The sequence below is a fragment of the Thermobia domestica genome, chromosome 11 (assembly GCF_964235325.1).
Source record: "Thermobia domestica chromosome 11, izTheDome1.hap1.1, whole genome shotgun sequence".
Taxonomy (NCBI): domain Eukaryota; kingdom Metazoa; phylum Arthropoda; class Insecta; order Zygentoma; family Lepismatidae; genus Thermobia; species Thermobia domestica.
In genome coordinates this window covers 73,233,773-73,260,993 of record NC_137464.1, presented here as the reverse complement: position 1 = coordinate 73,260,993, position 27,221 = coordinate 73,233,773, and the positions used below count along the sequence as shown (strand labels likewise).

At 37.1% G+C, this 27,221-nt stretch overlaps 1 protein-coding gene across 2 annotated transcripts in view; it reads left to right on the top strand.

The window, feature by feature from the left end:
• LOC145664174 (cyclin-dependent kinase-like 4) overlaps nt 1-27,221 on the top strand; it is a 345,081-nt gene that overhangs the window by 124,970 nt on the left and 192,890 nt on the right. The window contains exon 1 of one of the 2 annotated variants that reach the window (XM_081730597.1): nt 15,616-15,767. The exons of the other annotated variant lie outside the window; for it this stretch is intronic. Coding sequence (XP_081586723.1) covers nt 15,730-15,767 — 38 coding nt within the window. The 5' untranslated portion in view covers nt 15,616-15,729. Of the gene's footprint in view, nt 1-15,615; nt 15,768-27,221 lie in introns of those variants that run through there. 2 annotated transcript variants of the gene reach the window in all.

Sequence of the window (27,221 nt, the reverse complement as noted above, 5' to 3'; positions counted from 1 at the left end):
GGAAATCACAGTTTTAGCATCTGAATGAGTGGCCATTTTTGCTAATGCTCAGGATACAAAACCTGTTAAAAGTAAGGGAATCAGAGTCAGGAATCAGTATTATATACATACTAAAGTATTGGAAAAAATGTATTAACAATTATTATACATTATACAGATTGGCACAAATAAATATTGATACATAACTGCTACATTAACCCTTTGGGGATCCTATGGTACAATTTTGTACCATACGCGTTTTTCATGGTACATTGCGTTATTTCTCTTCTATTTGAGCTTTTTCGTCCGGTTTTTTTTTAGTTTTCCATGTCCAGAGGCTTTGTAGAAGACATTACGTATGGTTTCAGACCGTCCTGCGTCCAGACACAAGAGGTGATGACGTCATAAGTCAAAAATTTCTTCTCTCATTTTCTAAGCCTATGTTCAATATTTTTTGGCGGGCTTATTTTTCTACGTAGAAGATTGAAATTTTGCACAAACATTCAGTCCACCGAGTAGTATTTACCAGATTTTTTTGTTCCGATGTCAATCCTAAAACAGGGGGGAACCAGAGGGGCAAAGGGGTAAAAAAAAAAAGATTTTTTACACCCAAAATCCCGTTTTTCGTAATTTTCCCGCCTTACATACATGATGGGGACACGTGAGTCATACCGTCTGAAAGGCAGTTCCATTCTGAAGAGAACGACGGTCGAATTATTATTCTAGGGTAATTAGGGCCGTCTCAGTGAATTTTTATCCAAATATACTTCTGTATGGGGTAAAAGTGGGGCATGGTAGGGAAATTTTTCTGGCGGGCCTATTTTTTCACGTATAAGATTGAAATTTTGCACAAACATTCACTCCACCAAGTAGTATTTACCAGAAGTTTTTTTTCGATTTCTGCGTAAAAACAGGGTGGTCCAGAGGGGCAAAAGTTGAAAAAAGGGATTTTTAGACCCAAAAATCCCTTTCTTCGGGATTTTCTCCCTTTACATACATGATAAAGACACGTGAGTCATACCGTCTGAAAGGCAGTTCTGTTCTGAAGAGAATGATGGGCGAAACATGACCCTAGGGTAATTAGGGATGTCTCAGGAAATTTTTTCCCTGAGATCATGGTGCTTTAGGGTCGTTTTGGGCATGGTGGGAATTCCTGATAAAATTTCTCCCGCCCTTACTATTCAAGATAGAAACTTGAAATTTGGTACACACATTTAGTTTACCAAGTACTATTCATCAGATTTTTGGAGGTCTCTACGTTCACACAGGGGGGGGGGCAGGGGGGCCCAAAGTTGGACAAAAAAATTTCCCCATCAACATTTTCCCTTTGACATCAATTTTCCCTCTCCTGGTGTATGGTATGGGCATGGAAGTGATACCATTTGAAAGCCTGCTCTATTCTGAAGAGAATGAGGTATGAACCATGATTCTAGGATAAATAGTGACGATACAGTACCTGCTTGACTGAAAGTCTAAAAAATAGCCCAAAAAGCCAGGATCCGGAAAGGGTTAATTTTGTTCTATTGAAAACAACTGATCTAAATTAGCAAAAAATGAGTTATTAAGCTCCTCTTCATCGCCTTTTACCAAATGGGAATTTTTATCTTCGTCGTTCTCTGGTGCAGCACCATTCCCTCGGTTTCGTATTTCTTTAGAAACCTCTTTGTAAAACGTAAACTTTGGGTTATTTTCCCAATTTTCACCAAAATGTAACACAAAAGCCGCTTAATGTCATGCAATTTCTCTTCTTTGACAAAATGTGCCCTCGGAACCGTGTCGATTGGGACATTTCTTACATTCTTTCCTCACTTACTAATTGGTTTCAGGGTGCCTGTTTGCAAATTGAAAAATGGTTCTCCTTGGACTAGAACTGTTGTAAGTTATTGTTTTTTTTTTTTTTAGAATAATTTTGCAAGATTTTTGTAACTGAAAGTGCCAATTAGCAGTTTTTTTTTTTTTTAAGATTTCGTCAGAGGCATGTTTCCATTCCATGATCTCACAGTCTTTTCCTAAATGTACATAAAATTTCTAAAATTTTCCATTATTTTTTCATATTTCGCATCTTTGAATCTTTGAACATGTACCAGGACTCATGTTATAGGCTAATTTCGAAAATTAATTGACAAGAGCATTTTTTGTGAAAAAAGGTGAAGAGACTGTTTAGAGAATAACCTCACCCAACAATGTTCTGCTCAAACTAAAGAGATACCCTGCAAACTAGCACAAGCGACTTCAAACCATAGGATAATCCACTTAACTTGTCTTTTTGGCTACATTTCGTTTCCAATTTTCCAACCGTCGTGCACGTTTCTAGACATTTTTGGTGTTGTCTGAACAACAAAATTATGATCATCGCTGCCTACAGTATTATTTTCTTTCGATTTTGCGTCCATTTGTGTAGTAATTATTAAAGAAAAGCCGATGAACACAGAAGCACGTCACAAGCAGTTAGATCAAGATGTTCAGTGCCTTAATTCTAAGTCCAAAAACACAAAAATAACAAAAGTTCAGACTGCAAATGTTGAAAAATAAAATTTCTAATAATTTATCAAGAGTTGCAATTAATATTCAGACTACTAAACTAATCCTATGCAGTACAAAACCTCAAATTGTTTGAAATATGGAATTAACTGGGTTTGATTCTGTTGACATTATTTGCAGGATTGGGATTTAACAGTTTATGAAACTGAATATGGAAGATGGATTTAACTGGTTTTGCATCTGAAGCCATGATGAAGAATTTAACAAGTTTTGGAAATTGGCACATATTTCAATGTCAATTTTCAACTAGTTAAAATGTCATCTTCTGCTGAATACTACTTGGGAATAATAGCTACCCAACTAAGGTTACCAGAGCAACCACTATCTCATTTAAAAAAAAAAAAAATGGATTTAACGGATTTTGCCATTGACCTACTCAGGTAATATCACTTAATGTCTGTACGTACCATGTCATTATGAATCTGCTGTAACCGGAGACATTTTTCACTATTTGTTGTTTAGTTTTCTTCATGTCACTTTGTCTCACAGTTCGCCTGTCAAAAAAAAAAAAAAAAAAAAAAAAATAGAGGCCTGATAGTTGGACGTAGTTATTACTTACACCCACATTAAAAAAAAAAAGAAACAAACAAATAACGATGTTGAAGTGGGTTGTCTACTGGGAAAGTTCGGGCACAAAAATTTTCGGAAGTGTATTGTGTTTCCAATGTATGATGTAGCCACACAGATAGTAGACATGTACCCTGCAAGATGCGCAGAAAACAGTGCAGTGCGCCATCTTGTAAGGAAGTGCAACGTGATATACGTACGTTGAGGGTGTCTTTCGGGACAAATTCCATTACGAATTCACTAAAGGCGCTCAATTTGTTCTTATAACTTATTGTTCATTCTCCTGGCAACATTAAAGGAAGAATGTAACCCGCATAAGTTGGATGAGCTAAAGGAAAAAATATATACAGCACCATTCAGTGTCATAAGTGTCTGAATTTCTGTGTATGTACTAGAGCATATTGCTCAGAAATGTAGTCTATAGATTGCAAATGGGATGATTTCACATCTGTAATCAATAAATATACATAGATCAATATTTTCCATAACCATTTGCATGTTTGTTGCTGATAAATATAATCAACTTTTATGTGGGATATTCTGTAAATATCAACTCAAGTTAGATCCCAAAATTAAGTTGTAAACGCGGCGCTAAAGTTACAGAAAAATGTAAGATAAAGGGAATATGGAGGTTAATTCATTTATATTGAGCCGAATTCAAAAGTGCCACTTGTCACGCCTCTTCACCTCGTGAGCCGGTCACGCCCCGTCAGTCTTCGATAAGTTCATCTTCTAGACGTGTGACTCCGAAGAATACGCATGTTCTTGATGACTGGTTATATACTGCATTTATTCCTGCATAAGACTTGATTGCTGTGACAATAATGTATGAGCTACGAAGAATTAAAGTTGTATGAAACATTCATTAGTATTCATGTGCATTAATATCAATGTTATAGCTGTGAATAATATGAAGATATATGTTTTCCAACATAATTTTAAGGAGTAAGAAACAAGAATGTTGACGATAATTTATATTAATTTAGATTACGATGTAACACATGTTCGCTGAATTGTTACAGGGGATCAACCCCTAAATTGGTTTATTCAGAATTCCACTGTTTTATTGTGCAACTACCTCTTAGAACACCAAAATACCATTAGACTTAAGAAAGAGAAATATAATTTTATCTTCTTGCAATTTTCTTAGCCTGCTAACAACTTAGGTATGGTAATTATATATAAAATCTTATTCAAATGGTTTTGAGGTTTGTTTTTGTTAATTTAACAAATTGGAATCCAAATTACATGTATTTACACAGATAATATCAGTAAACAGTAAACTCGTTGTTCATCGATTCATGGAATATTTGTTTATATGATTTCGTTGTTTTTCTATATTCTTTGAACATTATCTATGACTTGAATCTATTTTTAAATTTTTAAAAACTTCTTTATATTTGACTTTTTTTTACAGAAAGATTAACAGTAAATTCTGAACAGTTAGTTATAAAAGGAAAACTTCTTCTAATAATTTTCCAGGAGGTAATGCACCTAAAATGGAAGCCACGTTTCCTCGCTGAAGTGCTATGCTGATACGTTGTATCAGAAAAGTAGTAGCCCGCTTGTCACCAATAACGTGTGCAATACGTTGGCCTAATTCTTTGATGAAATTCAGCCCTTCGAGGCCCCAAATGCCGCTCGATTCAATGGCTACGGGCACGAATACGTATCTATCGAGCAGATCTCTATATTTTCTTCTTTTCTCCCATTTTTGTTGTTTTTCTGTTTTATAATTATTTCAAAATCCATATGGTTCAGACCAAACTTCCAAGTTGACTGGATACTTCCATATACTGTGTACAGGTGCAGGTTAAATTATGGTACATACATAACATTATTAAACATACATGAAGATGTAAAAGAAATATTATTTTAATATATAGAACAACAAACTAACAAACAATTACGAATACTGTAATGCCAATTACAGTGGAACATTACACACTTACCTAGGAAATGTCATGTTTCCACCACCGGTTGTATTCCATCTGGAGGCCAACTCCATGACTATTGCCGACATCGGAGTTACCATTGCAGGAGAGTGGATTATAGCTGGATCGTGGGTATTACATCCCACTCCTCTTTACAGTATTTCCACAGGCCGGAGGCAGTGCGGACTCGACGATGAGGTAGGTGTCGCCTGAGGAGTTCAAAAGCATTGGACTGACATCTGGACTCTTGACAGGAATATTAGAGAAGAGAATTATCGAAATTCCAGTTTCCTGTTCCATACGGCGATAGAATTCCAGCGATGTTTTCGCCGTGTGACTGGTTACCTTGTCTTGGTGCAGTTCGAACTGATTCACGTCTTGTCCATACAATACTGGGATTTCATGCTGGTAATTTCAGTCAGGACATGAGTCTGGTACTACACAGCATTGATTTTGATGCTTCGCTTCACTTTTTGGAGATACAGTTTGCCTCTGTACGGAAACTGGACACACCATCATAGGGTCCAATACAGTAGCGTGACGCAAAAATGTCGGGCACACCACATTAGTGAGAAGTTAAAAGACATGGGAAGGGGGCTCAAAAATAATCCTGTAGGTAGGCCCGACATTTTTGCGTTACACTACTGTATTGGACCCTCTCCCAAAGTTGGACCCCTCCCAACAAAAAATTCTGGGTGCGCGCATGTTCCATGTTTTGGGTTTGTCGTTAAACTAAAGTTCCGGAACTGTAACGGACATCAAATAAGCAAACGAACTTAAGTGTATGTTCCGCCTTTCTTAGCCGTCTTTGCAAAAATTCAAAATGTTAAACTAAACATTCAATTCATTTCGCTAACAAACATGTATGCTGGTGATTTTTATTTCTTCAACTTCTTAAGAACATTATTTACAAAACACGAAATGTATTTTTTATTCCATTTAGTCCTTTTCCAAAGTTAGGAAAAGCAAGTGTATTTTAAAATGTTTTGTAACGAGTTAGTAACATTAATAATAATAAACCTTAGAAGTAAGCACCTTCATGCTTTATTTGTTCTTACTTGTCAGTGGCCCGTAAAGTTTCAAGGTCATACGAGAACGGAATTCAAACTGAAAGTGAAATACGTAAAAACCATTCGCTCATTGCGTGTGTTGGTTCCGCCATAATTATAACATTCGAAAGAAAAAGTTTATCCAGACAGATACATCTTCGTGACAGCTTACAAAAATAAGTTGTTAATCGTTTATTTTGTACCGTGAAGTTCAGTAGGTTTAATGTTTCTTTCCTTCTTCTTTTTTTTTCTGAACTTTAACTTGTAATGAGTTGTTAAATATAGAAATATTTATACTTGTACTTCAGGATACAAATTTGCAAAACCTGTATTTTTGTTCTTTTCTTCTTTCTTTTTAACTGTAACCCCTAATTTTAATGATATTGCTTTTCTCGATAGTGACCATTAATTTGATTTGTTACAATTTGTTACAACTGATTTGTTACAGTTATTTTCCCTAGTAAGTTTCCCTACTGCGAAAAAAGAAAAGTTCCTTATTCACTTTATTAGGAAGTCTTTATCACAAGTACAAAATACATTTACAACTTAGTAAATCAACTGTTTCAGCATTGCTTTTTAATGGTTCAAATCAATGTTTAATTAATAACATGTTTGTTTCTGTAGATTTGTTCTAAATAGCAAGTAGAGATTTTTTTAACGCGAAAATTTGGCCAAGTCCTAATCCCAGCTTTAGCGGATCCTGCTTCGAGAACCACAGATCTGTACACGATATTATTGTTTGTTTGATTGGTGTAATTTAACGTCATTTCAGCACTGAGGCTATATGAGACATTGATTTGTAGTTGAGGTTGGAATTTTTATCATAGTAATGCGATCAAAATTTGTCAAATTCACTAGCACAGGGAATCGAGTTTGGAGCCATGTGCACAAAAGGTAAATGCGGTAGCCATTAGACCAGCGTGAAGAACACTATAATATTTCATATGCTTACGAAGCTCGTCTCGGTCTACGGCCATGACAAGTTTGCTCAAGATCAGATGAGAGCTCGCTCGTGGTTAAGCGGTTAGCGTATGCGCTTTTGGCGTCTGGGACCGGCTTCGATTCAAGGTGGGAGCTCATGTGGTTCGGATCCGACGTTAAGCTGTAGGTCCATGTCTCATATAGCCTCGCTGCTGAGAGGAACGCTAAACTAAATTCAATTCAAGATTGGATGAGTGCCATTGACCGTGAACGATGTACATTAGCAATCCTTAACTTTTACGTCCCACAATTATACCGGCTAGGCTAAAGGAGACGGTGATGATGGGAAATGAATGAAATGGTAGAATGAAGAGAGTGGGAGGAAATGGGAGAATCCCGAGAAAACCCACGCACATGTTGTTTGTTCACCCCAACGCTCACTTGATGTGACCTGAGATCGAACCAAGAACCCCATACACAAGGATGAACGCTCTACCATTGAGCCACCGTGGCCCTTATACACATTATGCTTCTAATTGATTTTGTTTGCAGAAGAATCAAATGAACGATGTTAGTAAATAACCACAATAAACTTTAGAGAGAAAATTATGATTGTATAGTCACAGGTAAAAAGAAAATGTGCAAACATGTTTCTACTTGAATTAAATGTACTCATTTTTTGGTATTCCATCCCCACTATCCGTGTTCTAATTTTATTTTATTTTAGCTTACATTTCAGACGCACTGACTGTGTTCATCCTCAGTTTTACTAATAATGAGAATTGTTAGACACACACACATACACACACAGGAACCTTGATCGATTTTAGTTTTAGAAATAAATTATAATTGCATAATGGAAAACACTCTGCACTTTGTTACCACAAGTTTTCAAAAGGCGTGAAATTAAATTAAATTTCTATTCTTATTAGAGAGTAAGAAAAACCTCACTCATCAAGTTCGTTTTCAGGAGGTAAAGTGCCAAGGAACGACAACACATTAGATAGAAATAGCTATGCGCTGTATTTGGAAAGATGTTTCCGGTTTCAACATTAATACCCATACAGTTGCCAGACATCTTCTTTCAGCCGGACGTGTTCTTTTCTTTTCTTTTTTTTTTTCGCGACCGGAAAATGGTATGGGCAAAGTTTTGAGAAAAATGAGAAAATGTCCTCTTTTTGGTGGGGTGGGGTGGGGTGGGGAATACAGACAACTACTTAAGATTTGTAATATATATTGTTCGAAGACTTGTAATATATATTGTTGAAATGTTTAGTTTCAAGGAAATACAACATCTCCAGATGTAATTCATGGTCTTGTAGACAACGAGAAAAATTTATAGTGGAAAGTTGATTGGCAATAAAGAGATAACTAATAAATAGACAAATAACGTCTCACTTTGTTTCATGATGCATCATTTCGACGACATTTGGTGATCTGTGTATGAACCCGTGTCAGTAACTGTCTCTTTACTTCAACGACTAGTTGTGAATGCGCTATTCAATCGTGTCGTAACATGGGCAAAATTGGATGCAAATCTATGACGTGAGAACTTACTGTTTTATTCACGTGAACCAGTTGAATAGTATCAAAAACATACAAATACGATAATATGCGGAAGAGAAGGTGTTAACTAAGAGTCGTAGTATGTGTAAAAGAGGTTATTTTGAGAGAAGAGAGTCATTTTCTTTTCAGTGATCGGGTGGGGTAGTGCGTCGGATTCTTGAAAGATAATCACAAAGTGATGTAAATATATCACGGAAATGAACTGATCGTGCAAAAAAAATAACAACTTCTCGTAAGAACAAGTTCACTGGAAAACCACGCTAAAGGAATAGACGTTAACTAGTCCAGAAGAACTATTAGAACCATGGAAGAGCCCTTTCCAATCGGTATCAGACAAGACGGTGACCCAGAGCCTTCAAATGTATGGTCTTTATGATATGATTGCGGTAAAGAAACCACTTCTTCAAGCAGAAATATTACAAAAATAATTCTGGGCCAAAAAATAAAATAAAATAAAGACTGGAACGATGAACAATGAAAGAGGGCACGCTGGAGTGACGAATCTAAATTCCAGCTTTTCACCTTCCAATATTAGAAGTTTGTGCGTCGTCGTTCCAAAGAGCACTTTCATCTCGAAAGTGTAATACCTATAACAAGGCACAGAGAAGATAGTGTGACTGTTTGGGGATGGTTTACAGATTGTTTGATGATGATTTGATGTTTGGTGGTGGTTTACAGATGGTGACTGTTTGAGGATGATTTGATAATTTAGTACGCATTAATGGAATAATCCTCCGACGCATTAATGGAATAATACGTATCTTCCTCCAACACCACATTCGGAGCTTTCTAAATATTTCTTCTCTAACTTCCGTAATGTTCAAGTCTCTTAACCATACAGTCCAATGTTCCATATATAACATTTTACCAGCTTCTTCCGAAGTCCAATATTGAGCTTGCTAGTTAAGAGTGATATTTTGTTGAATTCTTCTTTCGCTATGGCAATTCTTGACCGGATCTCTTTCGTGCAGTAGGCATCTTTTGTCAAAATACTTCCGAGATACTTGAAATTCTCGACCTCTTCAAGTTTTCTTTCTTCTACTTTGATCCGTAAGGGAGAGTTTCCTCGTGATATTCTCATGACTTTCTACTTTTCGATGTTGATTTCCATTCCATATAGTTTTCTGGTATTAACTATTTTGTCAATCGTCTCCTGTAGTCCTTCTTCGGTTCTAGCTATAATAACTATACCATCTGCTTACCTGATCTTGTTAATGATCTGCTCTCCAATCTTGAAATCTCAAATTCTCATTAATGCTTCCTTCATTAAATATTCACTGTAAATATTGAATAATTGTGGCGACATACTTCACCCTTGTCTGACTCCTCTTCCAATCTCCATACTACTGCTTTCTCCTTCATTTAAACGCAACTTGACTCGTTGTCCTATGTATATACAAGTTTCGAATGAGACGTCGTTCTCTCCAGTTGACTCCGATTTCTTTAGGTATTTTCAAAAGTTTCGTCCAGTTTATCCGGTCGAAAGTTTTTTGCCAGTCGATGAAGCACAAACATAGCTCCTCCTTCATATCAAGAACTCGTTCTGATATAAATCTCATCAAGCCAATACCATCTCTGGTGCCTTTTCCTTTCTGGAATTCAAACTGATCTTCTAACATCTCTTCTATCTTACTTTCCAGTCGCCTATTCAGTATGCGTGCAATAATCTTTCCAGTGTGGGAAATTAGGCTAATGGTTCTGTACTCGCTGCACTTCTTTGCTTCCCTTTTCTTAGGCAATGCAATAATTGTAACATCAAGAAAATCCTTTGGCCATTCTCCACTCAAGTATATCTTGTTATTAGGGAAGTCAGTACTTTCATTGCATTGTCTCCTAATCCCTTGAGCAAATCTACTGGTATATCGTTGTCTCCAGTGGCCTTTCTCCTTCGCATGTCTTTGACTGCTTGTATTACTTCACTTTTCAATATACTGGCTCATTTTTCTTCATCATTCATCTCTTCCTCTGCTTCGATCGCAATATCTTTGGGCAATTCTTCTGATCCTACATATCTTTTATGTATTCCTCTCAAATTCTAAAGATTCCTTGATGGTCAGTGACCACATGACCTTGTTGATCTTCGATTCCAAACGTTCCTCCACTAGGAAATTGTGGTCCGAATCAATGTCCTCCTGGCAGTGTCTTCACGTCTCGTACACTATTCCTGAAACGTTGCTTCACAAGAATGTAATCTATTTGATAGCGTTTCTTGTCGCCAGGACTTTTCCACGTGTACAACTTGGTTTATCTTTTCTTAAACCATGTGTTCATCACCACAAAATCATATTGCTTGCAGAAATCGATAAGCATTTGATCCCGTTCGTTTCTTGTACCTAGTCCAAACGGTCCCACTGTCTTATTCACAGCTCCTTCTCCTACTACGCTGTTGAAGTCTCCCACTACTATGGTGTTGACCTTACCTCTTTCTTCCGGATGAAAAATGTCACTAATCTCTTCATACATTACTTTTACTTCATTGTCATCATGGTCGGTTGTTGGCATATACATTTGTATTACCACAATATTCACTGGTTTTGCACTTAGTTTGACAAACATCAATCGGTCACTGCAGCATTCCACTTTGGTTACAATTCTTGCTACTTCTTTCTTCATTGCTATCGCGACACCATTCTCGGCCTTAAGGCCACCCGAACAGAATATTCTGTAATTTCCGAATACTGTCTTACTTTTTCCTGGTAATCTCATTTCACTCAAGCCCACTGTTTATTTTATATTTGTCCATATCCATTTTTAAATTCTCACGTTTACCCGCACGTTGTAGAGTTCGTATGTTCCAGGTACCAATGATGAAATGAAAGTTATTATTTTCTCCTTTGGTGATTCTTTCCGGAGTAGTCCCCACCAGGAGATCCGAACGGTTTACTATTTTACCTCCGGATTTTTTTACTTCAGGAAGACCCATCATATTTATTTATTCTCCTCCTTCGTCCCTTCTGTGAAAAAGATAATGTGGTAGTATTCCCATTTCCTTTCCACATCTCCATGCCGTTGACCACCTTGTTTTTCATCCGTCTTTTAGGACAGTTTCCCCTCCTAAGAACAAGAAGGTGCCCTGACCTATACCGGCTCATCTACCCACCGAGAAGGCCGTTGGCACTGACTCCTTATCCCAGGAGTCGGTCAGTCCCCTCCTACGTTAGCCGCCACAGACGTTGCCCGCTTTCTCGCGTGAGGAAGTGTAGGTTGGGATTTTCCCTTCGTTTAGGATGTGACCCGAAGGCTTTCCTCAAATCTCTTATATATAGATTTCAGTAATTTCAAGTGAAATAAAAGTGCATATAACTTATTCGTATACCGCATAGATCTGTAGAAAGGAATTTGTAAGTGATAGGTTTATATGTTTCAACTACTCTCCGCAGAAACCAGTTATATCGGCGGCGATTTAGTAAGCTACTTAAACCAGATCTGCCAAACGAACCCAAGCCCCACTAAAATTTTATACATCAACGGCAACCCGTATAAATCTTTTTAATTTGAATCCTTTTTTCTTCTTCGGATTTTGTCATATTGACCCCCACATAAACTGAATTCGACATACCTTCCCGTTTCTTTGAAGATTAATGTTTTGACACCGGGCAGCCTAAATTTTATACACATAACATTGGAGATATTATCTTCCACCGGAAATCGAATCCGGATCCAGGCCCGTATCCATGGGGAGCAAGGGGGCCGGCCCCCCTAAATTTTTCTTGACCCCCTCTAAAATTTTCAATGAAGACTTGCAAAAAATCTCGATTAATTCTATGTGTAAACACTAAGAATAAAATGCAATATAAAAGAGATTATTCCAAGAATTTTTCCATTTTAACTATTTGACGAACACTTCTAAACATATTTTAAAGGAGTTAAAAAGTAAAGTTTATCAGTCTTGTCGAATCTCGATATGAAATTACACAATACATATTGAAGCAAGTTTTTACGAAAAGAAGGAACATGTTCATAATACTTCATGCCACAGTTGTAATAGCGATTTGGGAGGTAGGAGACGAAGTGTGAAGTGCTTGCTGCAAGCCAAATCATAAAAACAGGAGCAGGAACAAAGCATTCATCTTTTGTCGATTGCAGTAATGGCAGTAGGTTATTGTTATTCTATTGTGTAGTTGTAGTACATACATACATTGCAAAATCCTCGTCAACAGCAAACCTTAGATTAACTGTGGAACAATTAGTTGTGAATTGAGTTAAGAGCTCCGAGTTCCGTTAAAGGCGATTGATTCTAGTAGGGTCCAAATTATTGTGGTGTGATATGTAAAACAAGAACTGTGGTGGAACATTTACCGAAAAAGTAATGGTTGCAAAGACTTTCATATGTTTCTTGTCGTAGAAGAATAAAGTTAAGCTAAATTACCTTAATTAGATGAGTAACTGAGCAAGTGAACATATTTAACGTTTAAGTTTAAGGATTAAATTCCGGGTTGTGGAGCCAGGACTAGTAAAAATTTGCAAGATTTAGAGGAGAAATTAAGTAGCAAAATGTTTTGTATTGTTCTTGGGGTGGGGGATCCCGTGGAAGTAGCTAGTTTTCATATAAAAACGTTCTAAATTGGAACTATTTCTTAGTCGCGTACGCGTAACAATGTTGTAATTCAACATGAAAGAAGCAGTGATGCTTTTACTCGATACTAGATGGGTGTAGCGTTTTACTTACATTGAGAAAAATCCGTTCTCCGGACAGTGATATATTGTACAAATATACGGAATCCTCTTGGCTACTACAAAAATCAGAACGGAGCATACGTTATCCGTATGCTACATAAACACTGCCCTTAGGTGTTACATCATGCCGTTGCAGGATGTCTGATGTCTAACAGTCTTCCTTATATTACAGACATTTATGTATGTTACCTTCGTCAGCTATATGCTATATACGTCCATTTGTATGTGAGATCCTGACCGCCTATATTGTTTCATACGGAAAGTATGTATAGATGGAACACTTATACAGAAAGTATTATAAAACATATGTTTTTTGTTATACGCTTGCTCTACGTTAAGTCCAAAAACGACCGGATTTACAAATGTAACATACGATATTACGTATGCCGCATACATTTTTTTTCTCAGTGTAGCTTTGAATAACATTATTGTATTGTTTTTAGCTGTTTTGGTATGTGTCTTCTTGGTATAGTGTGCAGGTGGTTCATTTATATAAAACGAGTTCAATTTAAGATTTTAAACAAATTTTAAATAAATATTAAAAAAATACAAATGTAATTGTAAACAAGGGAATTACTTCAAAGTTAGCCGTCCACCTAATTTTCAACAAAAAACATAATAAAATCTATAATCATCAATTTCTACTTAAACTTTATTCATTTTATGTTCTATTACGTTACCTCGAGAGTGTAAGTACGGGGAAGGAACCGCAATTACATATGGAAATCTATTATTAACCTAAAGGGGAGACTGGCGTGCCGCGTGGAGCACGGTTGTGGGTAGTTAATGGAGAGTGCGGAGTTGAGAGGGAAGAACGAGCGAAGTGAGAAGCCGAAGTAAGGTGGAATAACGCACTACTAGGTTACTTAGGTTAGGTTATGTTTACTTCCCACTTACCTTAGTACTTAGGTTTGTAGAGCTCTCCTATCTCAAGTAGAAAATCGTGAACGATTGTTGGTGGTCTTTGTTCTTTCATTCATTAACCCATGAATATTCAAAAGGTTAACCTCATTATCAACATCATGTTTTACAAATGTTAGTACTGTCAATTCACATCCAGCGCAAAGACCCTGTACATTTGCAGGCATGTTCACTCGAAAATTATCCACAATCCAACAGTCCTGAACCTAGAGACAAGTAGTTTCCTCTACTTGTGAATTAGTCCCGTCTTTATAACCGCTTATCAAAAGATATTACACATAAATTACGCTTCACTTACATGTTATGAAGCACACAAACAATCAAATTGTCGATTTCTTCTAGGTAAATTTTCAAAATTTTGATAAAAACGGAAGGGCAACTTCGCAAGTTAACCCTAAACAAGAACCTAAGTAAAGTTGAATTTCCTTATTTCACAGTAGATCATCTCTCGTTCTTGATCGTAATGTTAGTATTACATGTGGGACTATTAAAACATTTATATTCTAAATCTAATTCGTGTAGTTAGTAATACCCATTTAATAAAATTCATTTTTTTTTTCATGTAGATTACAGAATGTTAACTTAATGTGTATGTGTAGAGGGGATAATTGAATTAAGTAAAAGCAAAATACTTAAACATTCAAAAGCAGATATGATGAATTGCTGATGTTACTATTTGATGAATTATAATATGGTTGGCTCGAACCCCCCCCTAACTTCTACCGGGCCCCCTCTACATTTTGGGGCTTGCTACGGGCCTGTCCGGATCTTCAGCATTAGATTACAGCCATTTAGACACGATAGCAAAATGGATATTATGCTGTTATTGTTAATTTCGCTTTCACTAAAAGTGACGTGAACTAGCTGTAACAAGATTGAATAACTATTATTATACAATACTTTACACACTAGAATGTAATCAAAACTTTTCAAATGTATATATATTTAAACAATTTCTTGTTTTCTTTCTGCCCTAGTAACCCATTTCTTTTTAACACTATCATAATATGATCATCAGACCATCTCATTTCTTTAATGAATGTCAAAAAGATAGTTGAAGCATAACAATATACGCCTCGCTGAGTTTGTTAATTTACAGAGAGGGAACGGGGCGTAATTTGGAATAAACCGTGGTTATTTCTCAACAAATCAGAATGCAATGCTTCCTTTATCAACTTTCATTGTTGCGTTGATTAAGTACTTGAAGGCCAAGTACTGATAGTTAAAATGGAATAGATATAACAATTAATTGATGTTTTGAGAAACATTTCCTTATAAAGTAGCGGAAACACCAACTTTCTCATCCACCAGGGAAGCAAACAAATAGAATTGCGAATGACTACAGAGTGGGAAGTAAATGTGACCTTTGGATTATGATTGTGTAGAAAACAGAGGTGCAATTTTAAACTTTTAGTTTTATTAGTTTATTGATACAGTGAGATAGGAGTCTTTTGTGTCATTTGGCAATAAGTGAGTTAACTTATCACAAGTCTACATTGATGTCAAGCTTGTCATGTTAACTTGTTTGTGTTGGTGGTCGTGCATAAATAAATTTATCTTGTGTGATTCCAACAATGTTCAGGAAAGCAATGAATTTTAGCAATTGTTATGGGTAAGTATAGTTTTATTATAATACACTGTATTTTTAAAGGAAAGTTGTGTGCAGTGTTCCCAACAGATTGTCTCAGAAAGTAGCTTAGCAGCGCACAGAGTCTAACCAAAAATCTACTTTTCTAAAAGTTGTAACTAAATTTACATCTAACAAAATTTAAGAATAAAGCAAGCAAAATTTGTCATAGTTTGAGTCTACAACTACTCTAATGTTGTACCTGGTATTCTCAAAGCAAGTCTTGTCATCCGTGATTCACATTTAAAAATTAAAATATAAGCACGATTTGCTTTCATCATTGACGAGATTCTGTATATTCCCTGCTGAAGACCTTCTCAACTAGGCACGATGCAGAAATTTATTTCGAGATAGTTCAAAGTTTTTGGGGGGTACAAATTCAATATGAAGATAAATTACCGTATATTAAAATTTGTAAAAATCACCCCTAAAATTAGAATAAATTTACAAAAAAGTCGGGATTTCGTGGGGTGGGAGTCCGGACTTCTAGGACCCACCCCCTGCATATGTCCCCACCTAAATTCTTTTCTAATATTGGCTACAATGTACAACTGGCACTATTGTTCTAGCACAACACTAAAAGTATGCTGTCTGCACCGAATGTACACAAAACATTTTCATTAAAATTAACTGTAGGAAGATAGAATTTCCAGAATCCCGATTTGTTGTGAGACCGTATTATAGTAAGCAAGAGTGATAAATACGATACTTAAAATAGATTTGTAGTGGCAGTGTAAGCTCTACAACGAGGAGAGAGGACTATCAAAATAGCAAAGAAACTTTATTTATCGTCTTTTTATTAATACAGGGTTTTCATAAAGTCTGGACGGATTTAATTTGCTTATAATTTTCATAAAAATGCTCATAATGAAATCAAATAAAGTGCAAACGGTAGCGGAAGGATTAAATTTTTAGTTGGCAACACTGTTAGATAAGCGGCAACTCTGAACACGTTGAGAGAGGGAGAGGAAGGGCAAGGGTCAGTTTCTTACCAAATTCCATCCATTGTTGTTTTCATTGTTGTTTCAATGTTGACTGTTAAAAGTAAGTTGTAAGCTGTATTGGTGTGTGTGTCTTTTAAAGAAATAAATAAATGAAAAACTCCTCTGAGAAGACTATTTTTTTTACCGTATCAAAGATGGCGTCGGTGAAAGAGAAAGCGCAATGTGTTCTGTGGTACGCAGAGCTAAAATCACCAATTCTGGTGTGTCGAAAGTTCACCAAAGAGTTCACAAAGCCGGCACCGACTGAAAGTGCAATCCGAAAGTGGCATGCTAAGTTCTTGGAGACAGGAAGCGTCCTGGACAAAATCAGGGCGTCTGTGGCTGGCATTTCGGATCAAACACGGCGGAACGCTGTGAGTGGATTCCAGCGCCGCGTACGCGAATGTGTGGACGTAAATGGCGCCCAGTTGGAGGTTTGGCGGTGAATAAACTGAGCTGGTGCAGATTACAGGTAAAAATTTAATCCTTCCGCTACCGTTTGCACTTTATTTGATTTCAATATGAGCATTTTAATGTAAATTATAAGCGAATTAAATCCGTCCAGACTTTATGAAAACCCTGTATAATAATTTTAGAGAAGTTTTTATTTGGAAGCGGTATTTAACAACTACTAAACACAAATGGTTAGAAATTGACAACTTTCAACCCAGAATTGGCGAAAATTATAATAGCTGAACTGCATTTTTAACAGCTAAACGCTTTGTGAAAATGGTTGTATGGCATTTTGGATCTAGGATTACGAATTGGGAATTAGATTTCTGGGCTTTCGGTATCTATGGTCAAGTTAGATAGTCATGTATGAAGGATTATGTCACACAACGATCACCTGGAAATCGGAGAAGAAAGGAATGTGGAAGCGGCCTGGGATCATTTTGTTAGGTACTACGGCATTTGCCTCGTTTCAATGAGGAAAACTCACTAAAATTTTACTCAGGATGGCTGACTGACCTGAAAAGTTTTTACACTTTTTCGGTCGTGTCACAACCAGGAATCGAACCTGGGGTCACTCGCACCGAAGGCGAGATAGTTAGCGATTACCTACGCGTGGACACACATTTTGGATCTATCTTGTTTGAAGTTGTTACTATATGACTCGGTAAAGATAAGAGACATGAGTGATACTTTCTACGTTCGTGCTCCCGGGTTTGATTCCCGGTGGAGGCAATTCTACTTGTCTGCGACACAAACACTAGTAGTCTCATTTTAAATAATAGGTCACATATCAAAACCCTAGGCGCTACAAAGGGAGGTTAATACTCCATGAATCAATCAGCCCAATTTTCTGGCCAAACCCTTCCAAAACCTAAGAGAAGTTTGTTTATTGATGTTTGGCGTCCTTTTTCAACACCAAATCTTTATGAGATGTTCAATTTAAATTAGAATCCAAACTACTGTAATGAGTTCAAATTTTTATTATTTCTCACTGGGAATCGAATCGAGGACCAGTAAAAAAGGCTCAACTGCTCCTGAGGGAAAGAACCACAGACATCTATCTGCGGCATGATGGCACAGTGGTAGAATACTCACCTTTGATTTGATTGGTTGTTTGGTTGATTTGGATTTTAGTGCCCCTATCAGTGGCTAGGCTGTATTAGATGTGGATCTGCAGTTTACCGTGACACGAAACCACAAAAGCTCTCACCTGCATTCGAACCCGAGTCTTCCGTGCCGAATGTGCAAGCGCTAACCATATGAGCACGAGGGAACTGTGGTTTGGTTACAGTTTTGGTTTCTTATTCACTGTTGGGGGCACATAGAGATCATATTACCAAATTCATCATTAGATATTGCAGTCCATGTGGGTTTGTAGTCGTTAACAGTTTCACTTTTGGTCACAATTTTTCCAATTTCTCTCACCTTTTCATACAAAGTTATCCATCATCAATTTGCATTCATAAGCATATGAGAGCTTCTGGATTAGCGGAATTGGAATATATGATTGGTTGATAAGAGTATATACAGTAGGTGGGTCCTGGGTGTCCGAACCTCCCCTGAAATCCCGACTTTTCTGTAAATTTAGTCCAATTTTAGGGGTGATTTCACAAATGTTAATATATTTTCATCCTGATAATGAATTTGGACCCCCAAAGGCTTTGGACACTCCCAAAACAAATTCTTGCATACGTGTCTGGTTGAGAAGGTCTTCAGCACCGAGGCTGTGTGAAACATGGAGCTGAAACTTAACGTGGGATTCGAATTACATGAACCTTCGCCAGGAATTAAATCCGGGTCTCTCGTGCCGAAGATTGATTATCCACATCATGGAGAATCTGTAACTTCCTTTAAGCGACATATGGGCAATTATTGCCGCACAACGTTAGGACAGCATATGTTAGTTAACATGTTTGCGGTGCATTTCATGGAGTTCAGTACTGTAAGGATCTACTGTGATAGTTTCGTATCGACAGAGATATATGATGAATCACTCCTGACCAAAAATGTTCATTTTACTCCGACTTCACTCACCCTCGCACTCGCGAAGGGAGTTGTCCATCGTCCTCGCGCACACTTGCCCTCGCAGTGACATATGGCCCTCCCCTCCTTCGCCCTCGCCATCGCGCGAAGGGAGTTGTCCATCGCCCTCGTGCTGAAAACTTGTCCTCGCCTTCGCGAAAGGAGTTGTCCGTTGCTCTCACTCGACCTTGACCTCGTCTTAGGAATTGATCCTCACCTTCGCGCACTCTCGCTCTCGCTGTCAAAGCTCATCCTCGTCCTCACAAAATGAGTTGTCCGTCGCCCTCGCGTCATTGTGGGCGAGGGAATTTGAGGGTAAGGATGACCTCAAGAGGGTCACCCTCGCGAGGATGAATATGTCTGCTCCTGACAATACCTGCCATACCAGCAACAAACATCTTTTGCGGGTGGAAGGGTGGTTTTGAAAACTGTCCTGGACATTGATTATGATCCAATTCCAACCATCGTCCTGCCCATTTTGAATTATCGTACCCGATCTATTTATCAACAGAATTGACAAATGCAGGAAATCTTTTAATTCATACCCTGAGAGAACTTCACACAGCGATTCTTATTGGCCTGTATCAACTCACATGGCACTCATGAATCCAACTTTTTCACCTTACCCATTGCACCGAGTCGCCGAACACAGTGGTATGGTGTGTACCTAACTTGTATTCAACTACATGAATACTTTCCGAACACACTATTGATCGGTGACACCGTTTTTTAATTTTGTGTCACCGACACGAAATCATAAATCAACAGTGTGTTGTGAAGTCATTCATCATATCTGACCTAAATGCATGCTGATATATTTCATTGGCTAGATGTACGGAATATCTCAGTTTCAACTCATCACGGAAAAATCTTATTCGCAGTTGTGTGTTCTTCACGGTATATTTTCATATGACCGTGTTCAACAACACACTGCCTCCTGGCTGAGTGGACACTCCAACCTGTTTGCTGAACATGTACGGATTTTGTGATGTGATCTCTGTCCATCCATCGGCTGTATTTCAGATAGGATTTCCCATAGATGTAAAGACACATTTCAATCGCATTAATCCAATATTTTCTAGATAGCCAGAATCAAGGCTGAACACTGAAGTATAGTCCTACTAATGCAGAGATTTAACGTTCTATTTATTTTTATTACCTACTGTACTTGATTATTCATAAATATCCTATGTAAAACTAAAAGATAATTAGTGCATGTATTATGGATGAATGTTCGAGTTTATTGAACTTAAACATTATTGAATTAATGCCAACGAAACCTTCATTAGTGTCTCAGGTTGGTTGTAGGTTACCTAAATTGGCAGATAACCATTAACCGAAAGTATACTGAAGCAAGGTTCGTTTCTGGGCAAAAAATATACCAGTATATAAACAATTTAAAATCACTATGTTTGTGACTCTAATTCTCCTGAACCGCCTGACCGATCTCGATCGAATTTGTAACATGGATGGGGTTCGAGGCTGGGCTGGTTTTAGGATATTCACTTCGATGCTTGAACTGAGGGGCGGGGGAGGGGGTATAAAAATAAATAAAACTTAATAATTCCTGAACCACTCGACCGATCTTGATTAAATTTTCAACATAGATGAGGTTCAGTCCTGGAATCAATTTTATTATTTAAATTTGACGGAGCAACGTAGGGGAGGAGAAGGAGAGGAAGATATATAAAAATCAATTTATATAAGACTGAAAGTGACTATTCTTGTAAGTTAATAACTCTTGAACTATCTGACCGATCTCAACCAAATTTTCAAGATACATGAGGTTCGGATCTGGAAACATTTTTGTAATTTCACTTTAACGGTAGATCCTAGGGGGAGGGGAGGGGGACGTATAAATAAAAAAAATAAAACCTAATAACTTTTGAACCACCCAACCAATTTCGATCACATTTTCAACATATATGAGGGTCGGGCCTTGGATGTTTTTTATCGTTTCACTTTGACGAGCCAATCTAGGGGAGGGGGATATATGTAAAAAAAATCAAAATTAAAATGACTGCCTTTGTGACTTCATCACTGTTGAACCACCCGACCGATCTCAATCAAATTTTCAACATACATGAGTTTAGGGGCAGGAATTACTTTAGGCTATTCACTTTGACGATGCAACGTAGGGGAGGGGGAGAGGGAGAGAAATTTAAAAAGGATGAAAAATGAATGATATTAGTGTTGAGTTCGTAGTTTTCGGGGTCAATGAGAGAAACAGTAACACTTCTGATGCTGTTTCAATCCAAGTTCAGCCATAATAGTTGGGAAGGGGAGTATACAACGTAGGGGAGGAGGATAAACGTTTAAAAGTGATTGAAAATGACTAATGTTAGTGTCGAATTCATAGTTTTAGGAGTAGCTGCGATTAACAGTGACAATTCTGATGCCGTGTGCAGCACATGGGGGAGGGTGATATATATATGATCGAAAATGACCAATATTAGTGTCGAATCCATGGTTTTCGGGGTCGCCATGATCAATGATCTTTTCGATGCTGTTTAAATCGATGCCATTAAAAACGAAAACAGCATATTTCACGGGTACTAAACATATAAGATACGGTGTTGTGCATTTAAATTTTCATTTCAACCCAGCGAAGCGGGTAATATATGCTAGTGACTTAATAAAATTTATTTTCGAATTTATTTTTTATTGTTTAACAATATTCATGAAATAGACGTGAATCAGACGAAGCATAAGGCCCAACTGGGGCTTGGGGCCAGTGCGGCTTCGAAAGCAATTTGAGCGTACATTGCTTCTATTTCCCGGAATTCTTATTTTCCATTACTACTCATCACCACATTGGAGGTTAGTAGTCAGATTTTCACAGGCACCTTTTATTCTATTTTTATATATTTATTGTGTTTTTTTGACTTGTGTGCACAGTATGATCTGCACAAATGACTATTCAGTATATATTGTTACGTGAGATTATACTTCCGACTACCCAGAGAAAAATAAGCGGTAACCTAGTGGAGGTTAATGGACAATTTGGCTGCTACAACAAGTTAATAATTCGCAACAACCCTTCTGAGACAAAAAAGGTTAATTTTACGAGGTCACCGTTACTGAAATCGAAAAAGGTTACTAAAAAATGCGTAGAAACAATCCAGTGTTTGGTTTTTATTAACCTATAAAGTAGGTTAGAAGAAGGTAACCAATTCAAGAAGGTTAATTTAATTTAAAACACTCTGTTGTTATCAATCGATTTTCACACAAGGTAAATTTAACCCTCCAGAACTTGTTTACTGGTAACACTGCATTACTAGAAGCCCAAACAGCAACGTCGCCATTTGCAATTTTAAGAACGAAAAGTTTTCACAATTCTGAATACATCCGCAGGAATAGGAAAACAGTTATTAAAATATGTATTCTACATGAATTAATAGAGAAATGTGAAGGAAAGTTTATTGACGAAGGATTATGCATTTTCTGAAAACAATTTCGAGAAACATCATTCTAGTACAAATAATCACACTAGATGGTAGCACTACTAACCATGCAACTGCCGTCAAATAATTCATACATTTGTAACAATAATTTCGTGATGATTACAGGAAACATAATAGGTTGTACGTTGCTTTACGGTACAAATGCCAAAAAACTTCTACACCTTTAATTACAGGAAAGAGTAACGACCAAACGAATTTTAACTGTTAGTTTTTAAATACTTCGGATACGGGTTACTTACAAGGGTATCACGCAACTACAACTTAATCACAAGCTTAGGTAGTTGTTTTCTATTTTAATATTGAATTTTTTATGTTATAACATCATCATAGATGTGATTGAAGAAATACAAATTATTGTAACTAGTTATTAATCAAAATATGAGGTCAGAAATTTGATATATCCTGTTTCGTTAACCGAGCAGTCGGTTCTTCTAACATGCTAACTAGGTTACAGGTTATGATTGGTAGTGGTAACTTCGTGATCGGTTGGCGTACCCCTGTGAGTTATTACATTCTAACCTAGTAATATTAACCTTTAACGCATGGTTGCGATCACCTTCTCTCTTAACCTTTTTTGCTTAGTTGCTGGGACACACGACTTTGTTGTCCATATATTGACAAACTAACTTGGTTACTGTCCACCTTTTTCTGGTTACTAGTAACCTTTCTTTTTTTTTTTTTTTTTTTTTTTTTGCTTGTACCTTATCACTCTTTCGCTAGTCTGTTTTTTGCGTTAATATTCAGAATGAAACCTTTCATTCTTTGGTAGCTGGGAAAGTTTCAATTATATCCTAAAATTCAAAGTCGATGGAAACACGTTCTCAAGTATTCTTATAGTGAACACTAGTACGGTTTTATCACCTTCATTTTACTGAAGAACCATTCACATGATACGACAGATATAGGCAATGTAATCAAAATTTGAAGTGCAGTTGCCATACTTTTATAGGCTTCGAACCTCATTTAAGATGCGATTTCAGGATGGGAAAAAGTTCAGCTCTTCTTCAGCTTCCTGTGTGTATTTTAGTAAACATATGATATCTTTCTGATATAATTTAACACCGTCCACGTTATTGGAATACAATAACGCCAAATCAGAACAAATGTTTTCAGCCTTTCTTCACATTCATCTAATTGCTGTTGAACGAAATCAGCAGCGGAACAGAGGAACCCAAATCTATCATTTAGATCTCGCATCTGGTAAAAACGTTATACATTTGTTGTTTCATACCATCTGGAACTTCATTGCTAGAGCACTTCATATTGACTTGTGCAGTTAAAGATTCATTACTTCCCTCTTCTCTAGGCATGCACCTTCTTCTTCTACAGCCTACTCACACAGTGTCATGTTCCGTTCTCTGCACTTTTTTTTTTTCTGCTGCATGTATGGTGTACTCCAGCAGGTTGAGTATGCAAGTATCAATTGTACTCACTATGCTTTCTAACTGAATGAGAACGTGATGGGAAATCATATCTTCAGATTACAGACATTTTTGGATCCAATCAATATATTAGAGAACTTCAGACCAGAAATGAAGCAAGACATAGAAGTTAAATGAATAGATATTTGAAATAAAGCCTATATCTTTGAAGTGTTTCTGTCAGGATGTCACATAGTTCTTCCAATGCATCAATAACTGATCCAGCCGACTAGAAAAAGAAAGTACACTAGTAGAAAAATCTTATGTGGACGGTAGTATTTTTTCAACATATCGTGTATAACATATCAGCTATAAATTATTAACATAACTTAGCTTCGGTTTGAGAAATTACTTCTTTCCCCTAACTCAAGATTTGCAACTTGTTCACTTGTTTAGTTGTAGTGAAATTAAAACCGCTTCGTAGTCTAACTTGGATGGCGCCTCACCTTACGTAGTTGTTAATGCTCTTGCCTTTTATGCGAGCGGTCCATCAGTTAAGTTTTTCCTGGGGTTTCCTCATATCAGGCAAATACCGGGATGGTGCCTAACGTAAAGATTCAGGCCTTTTCTTTCCTTCCTCATTGCATCCTTCTATCCTGTTCTCCACCTTATCCTATAGGTGCCAGTAATGTCCAGAAGTATAATTCGTATCTAACTCGAAACATGAGTCAGATGGGTTGGGAAACGTGTATGAAAATAAAGCATATGACTTGACTGTATCGAATGGAAATTTACAAAGAGGTATGAAGGAAAGATGGGGAAAAAATACTAAATGCCCGTGTAGCAATCGAAACACGTGAGATATCAAAAAGGACTACAGTAAAACAGAATGAGACAAATTGAAGGAAAAGCATGGCTGTCAAAAAATCCTGAATATTGCGCAAGTGAATTAACTTGTTGAAAGGCTTGCTATGTGTGCTCATTCTGTATTTCCTTCCTGCTCAGTTTGATGCAAATAAAGCTAAAAAATATCATTCGAATGACGGTAGTGCACGTGCATGTGCTGTTAACGGCAAGTAACGAAGTTAGATAGTAAATGTTAAATTTAAATGACTCTATGCAAAGTGTTTCAAAACAACACCGAAAACGTTTGGGAGCTGATTCCTGATACCAAAATAAGAAGAACATATAGACCAACCTGGGTGCACAAACGCTTTCTTTCGTAGTTATAGGCTGCCAAAAACATGAACAAATGAACTTTAAAGGTCCATAATTCCAAAACTATGGGACCTATCGTACTCGGGTCAAGACTTCACTTATAAACTAGTACGTACCGTATCCAAATATCCAAGCTCCAGAATCCTGCGGTACTTCTGCAACAACTTTTATAGAGGTAGTTAGTGAGTACTCCAAGTTATATGCCCGTAGCCAAACCCACTCTATAAAAATTGTTACGTGAGTACCTTAGGATTCTCGAACATGTATTTTTGGTTATTTTACATATGAGTTCTTGAGTGAAGTCTTGACCAGACTACGGTAGATCCCATAGTTTTGGAGCTATGGATCTTCAAACTTCGTTTTTTTTATGTTTTCGGCAGCCTATAACTCCGAAAGAAAGGTCTATACTTTTGTCTTATTTTGGTATCAGGAATGCCTTCCAAACTTCGGTGTTGTTTTGAAACGCTCTGTGTATATATCTTTTCATTAAATATATGTCTATCTTCTGTATGTGCACAGTATAAGCAAGATTGACATCCAAGATTCATTCAGCAAACCAATGAATGGACGCGTGGAATGAAGATGGAAAGCAAATCGGCATTGTACGGGACCGCCATGTATGCCTCACTATACAAAAAGGACAATTTCTCGCTCTCTCGTTGTAGTCATCTATGACTGGTTACTGACTGTGAGATTGTAGAGAGTCTTCCTTTCAGCCTGTGAGATTGTGGAGTCTTCCTTTCAGCCTGTGAGATTGTGGAGTCTTCCTTTCAGTCTGTGAGATTGTAGAGTCTTCCTTTCAGCCTGTGAGATTGTAGAATCTTCCTTTCAGCCTGTGAGATTGTGGAGTCTCACTTTCAGTCTGTGAGATTGTGGAGTCTCCCTTTCAGCCTATGAGATTATGGAGTCTCCCTTTCAGCAAGTACAGCCAAGCGCACGAGGAAGTCCTGAGAGAAATACAATAATTGCATCATCAATTACTATCGAAACGCTCCATTGATTAAGAGCATTTGGTCATTTGCGTCAGCTACCGACGGGGCCCCGTCAAAAGGAAAACAGTGGAATATATCATTTCTACGTCGCCACTAGAATATACTATTTTTGAGTGCCAAAAACGGATTTATGTTATGGTTCGATTGAGAAGTCATTTAGTCCTGACTGGAAAGTATCAGTCAGGGAAAAGGTATAATGATTTTACCTTATTATTGTCTTTAAAGTCGAGTACAGAAAAACAATATCGCTAAGTTGTAGTGGCTTTGGGAAAAATAACCTTGTAGTGGCTTTTGAAAAAGAGGTAGGTCCGGACATCTTGAAATTTGACCTCATCTCAACGAATTTCTTGAGCTTGAGATTTGTATAGACTATATTTCAAATATTTTCAACTAATTCTGTCTGTGGTTCGGAGAGTGGGAAGGGCACTCATCTACTATTTAAATAATGCTGGTAAAAATATATCCTTGCCTTAAATATTAAAATAATAATAATTATTATAATCAGGGATCGTTTATCGGTTACGTACACACTGAAAAGAAAGTATTTGACAGTTGACAAATTTTCTTTTGCCTGTAACTCGGGAACAAATGAATTAATTTAAATCTTTTTGTTGTTATTCATAGTATAGTTATAATTTGATAACTTGCCAAAATCGGTACTGTAATATGTTAATTTATTGTTGAGTTATTAAAAAAAGAATTTTGTCAACTGAAGAATACTTTCTTTCATGACTTACGTAATAGCCAAGTATGAACTTGCTGTCACATTGCATACAAAATTGCCCTGTTGTTGCTAGTCCCTACGCTCAATAATAACACATCAATAGCCATCAATATTAGACTATACTAAGCTGTTATTGAGTGTTACATGAAGAACAAAATGTTTAAGCGGTCCTGATAGTATGAAATTACAAGGTACTTCCTTTTCGGAGTGTAGAATCGGTTT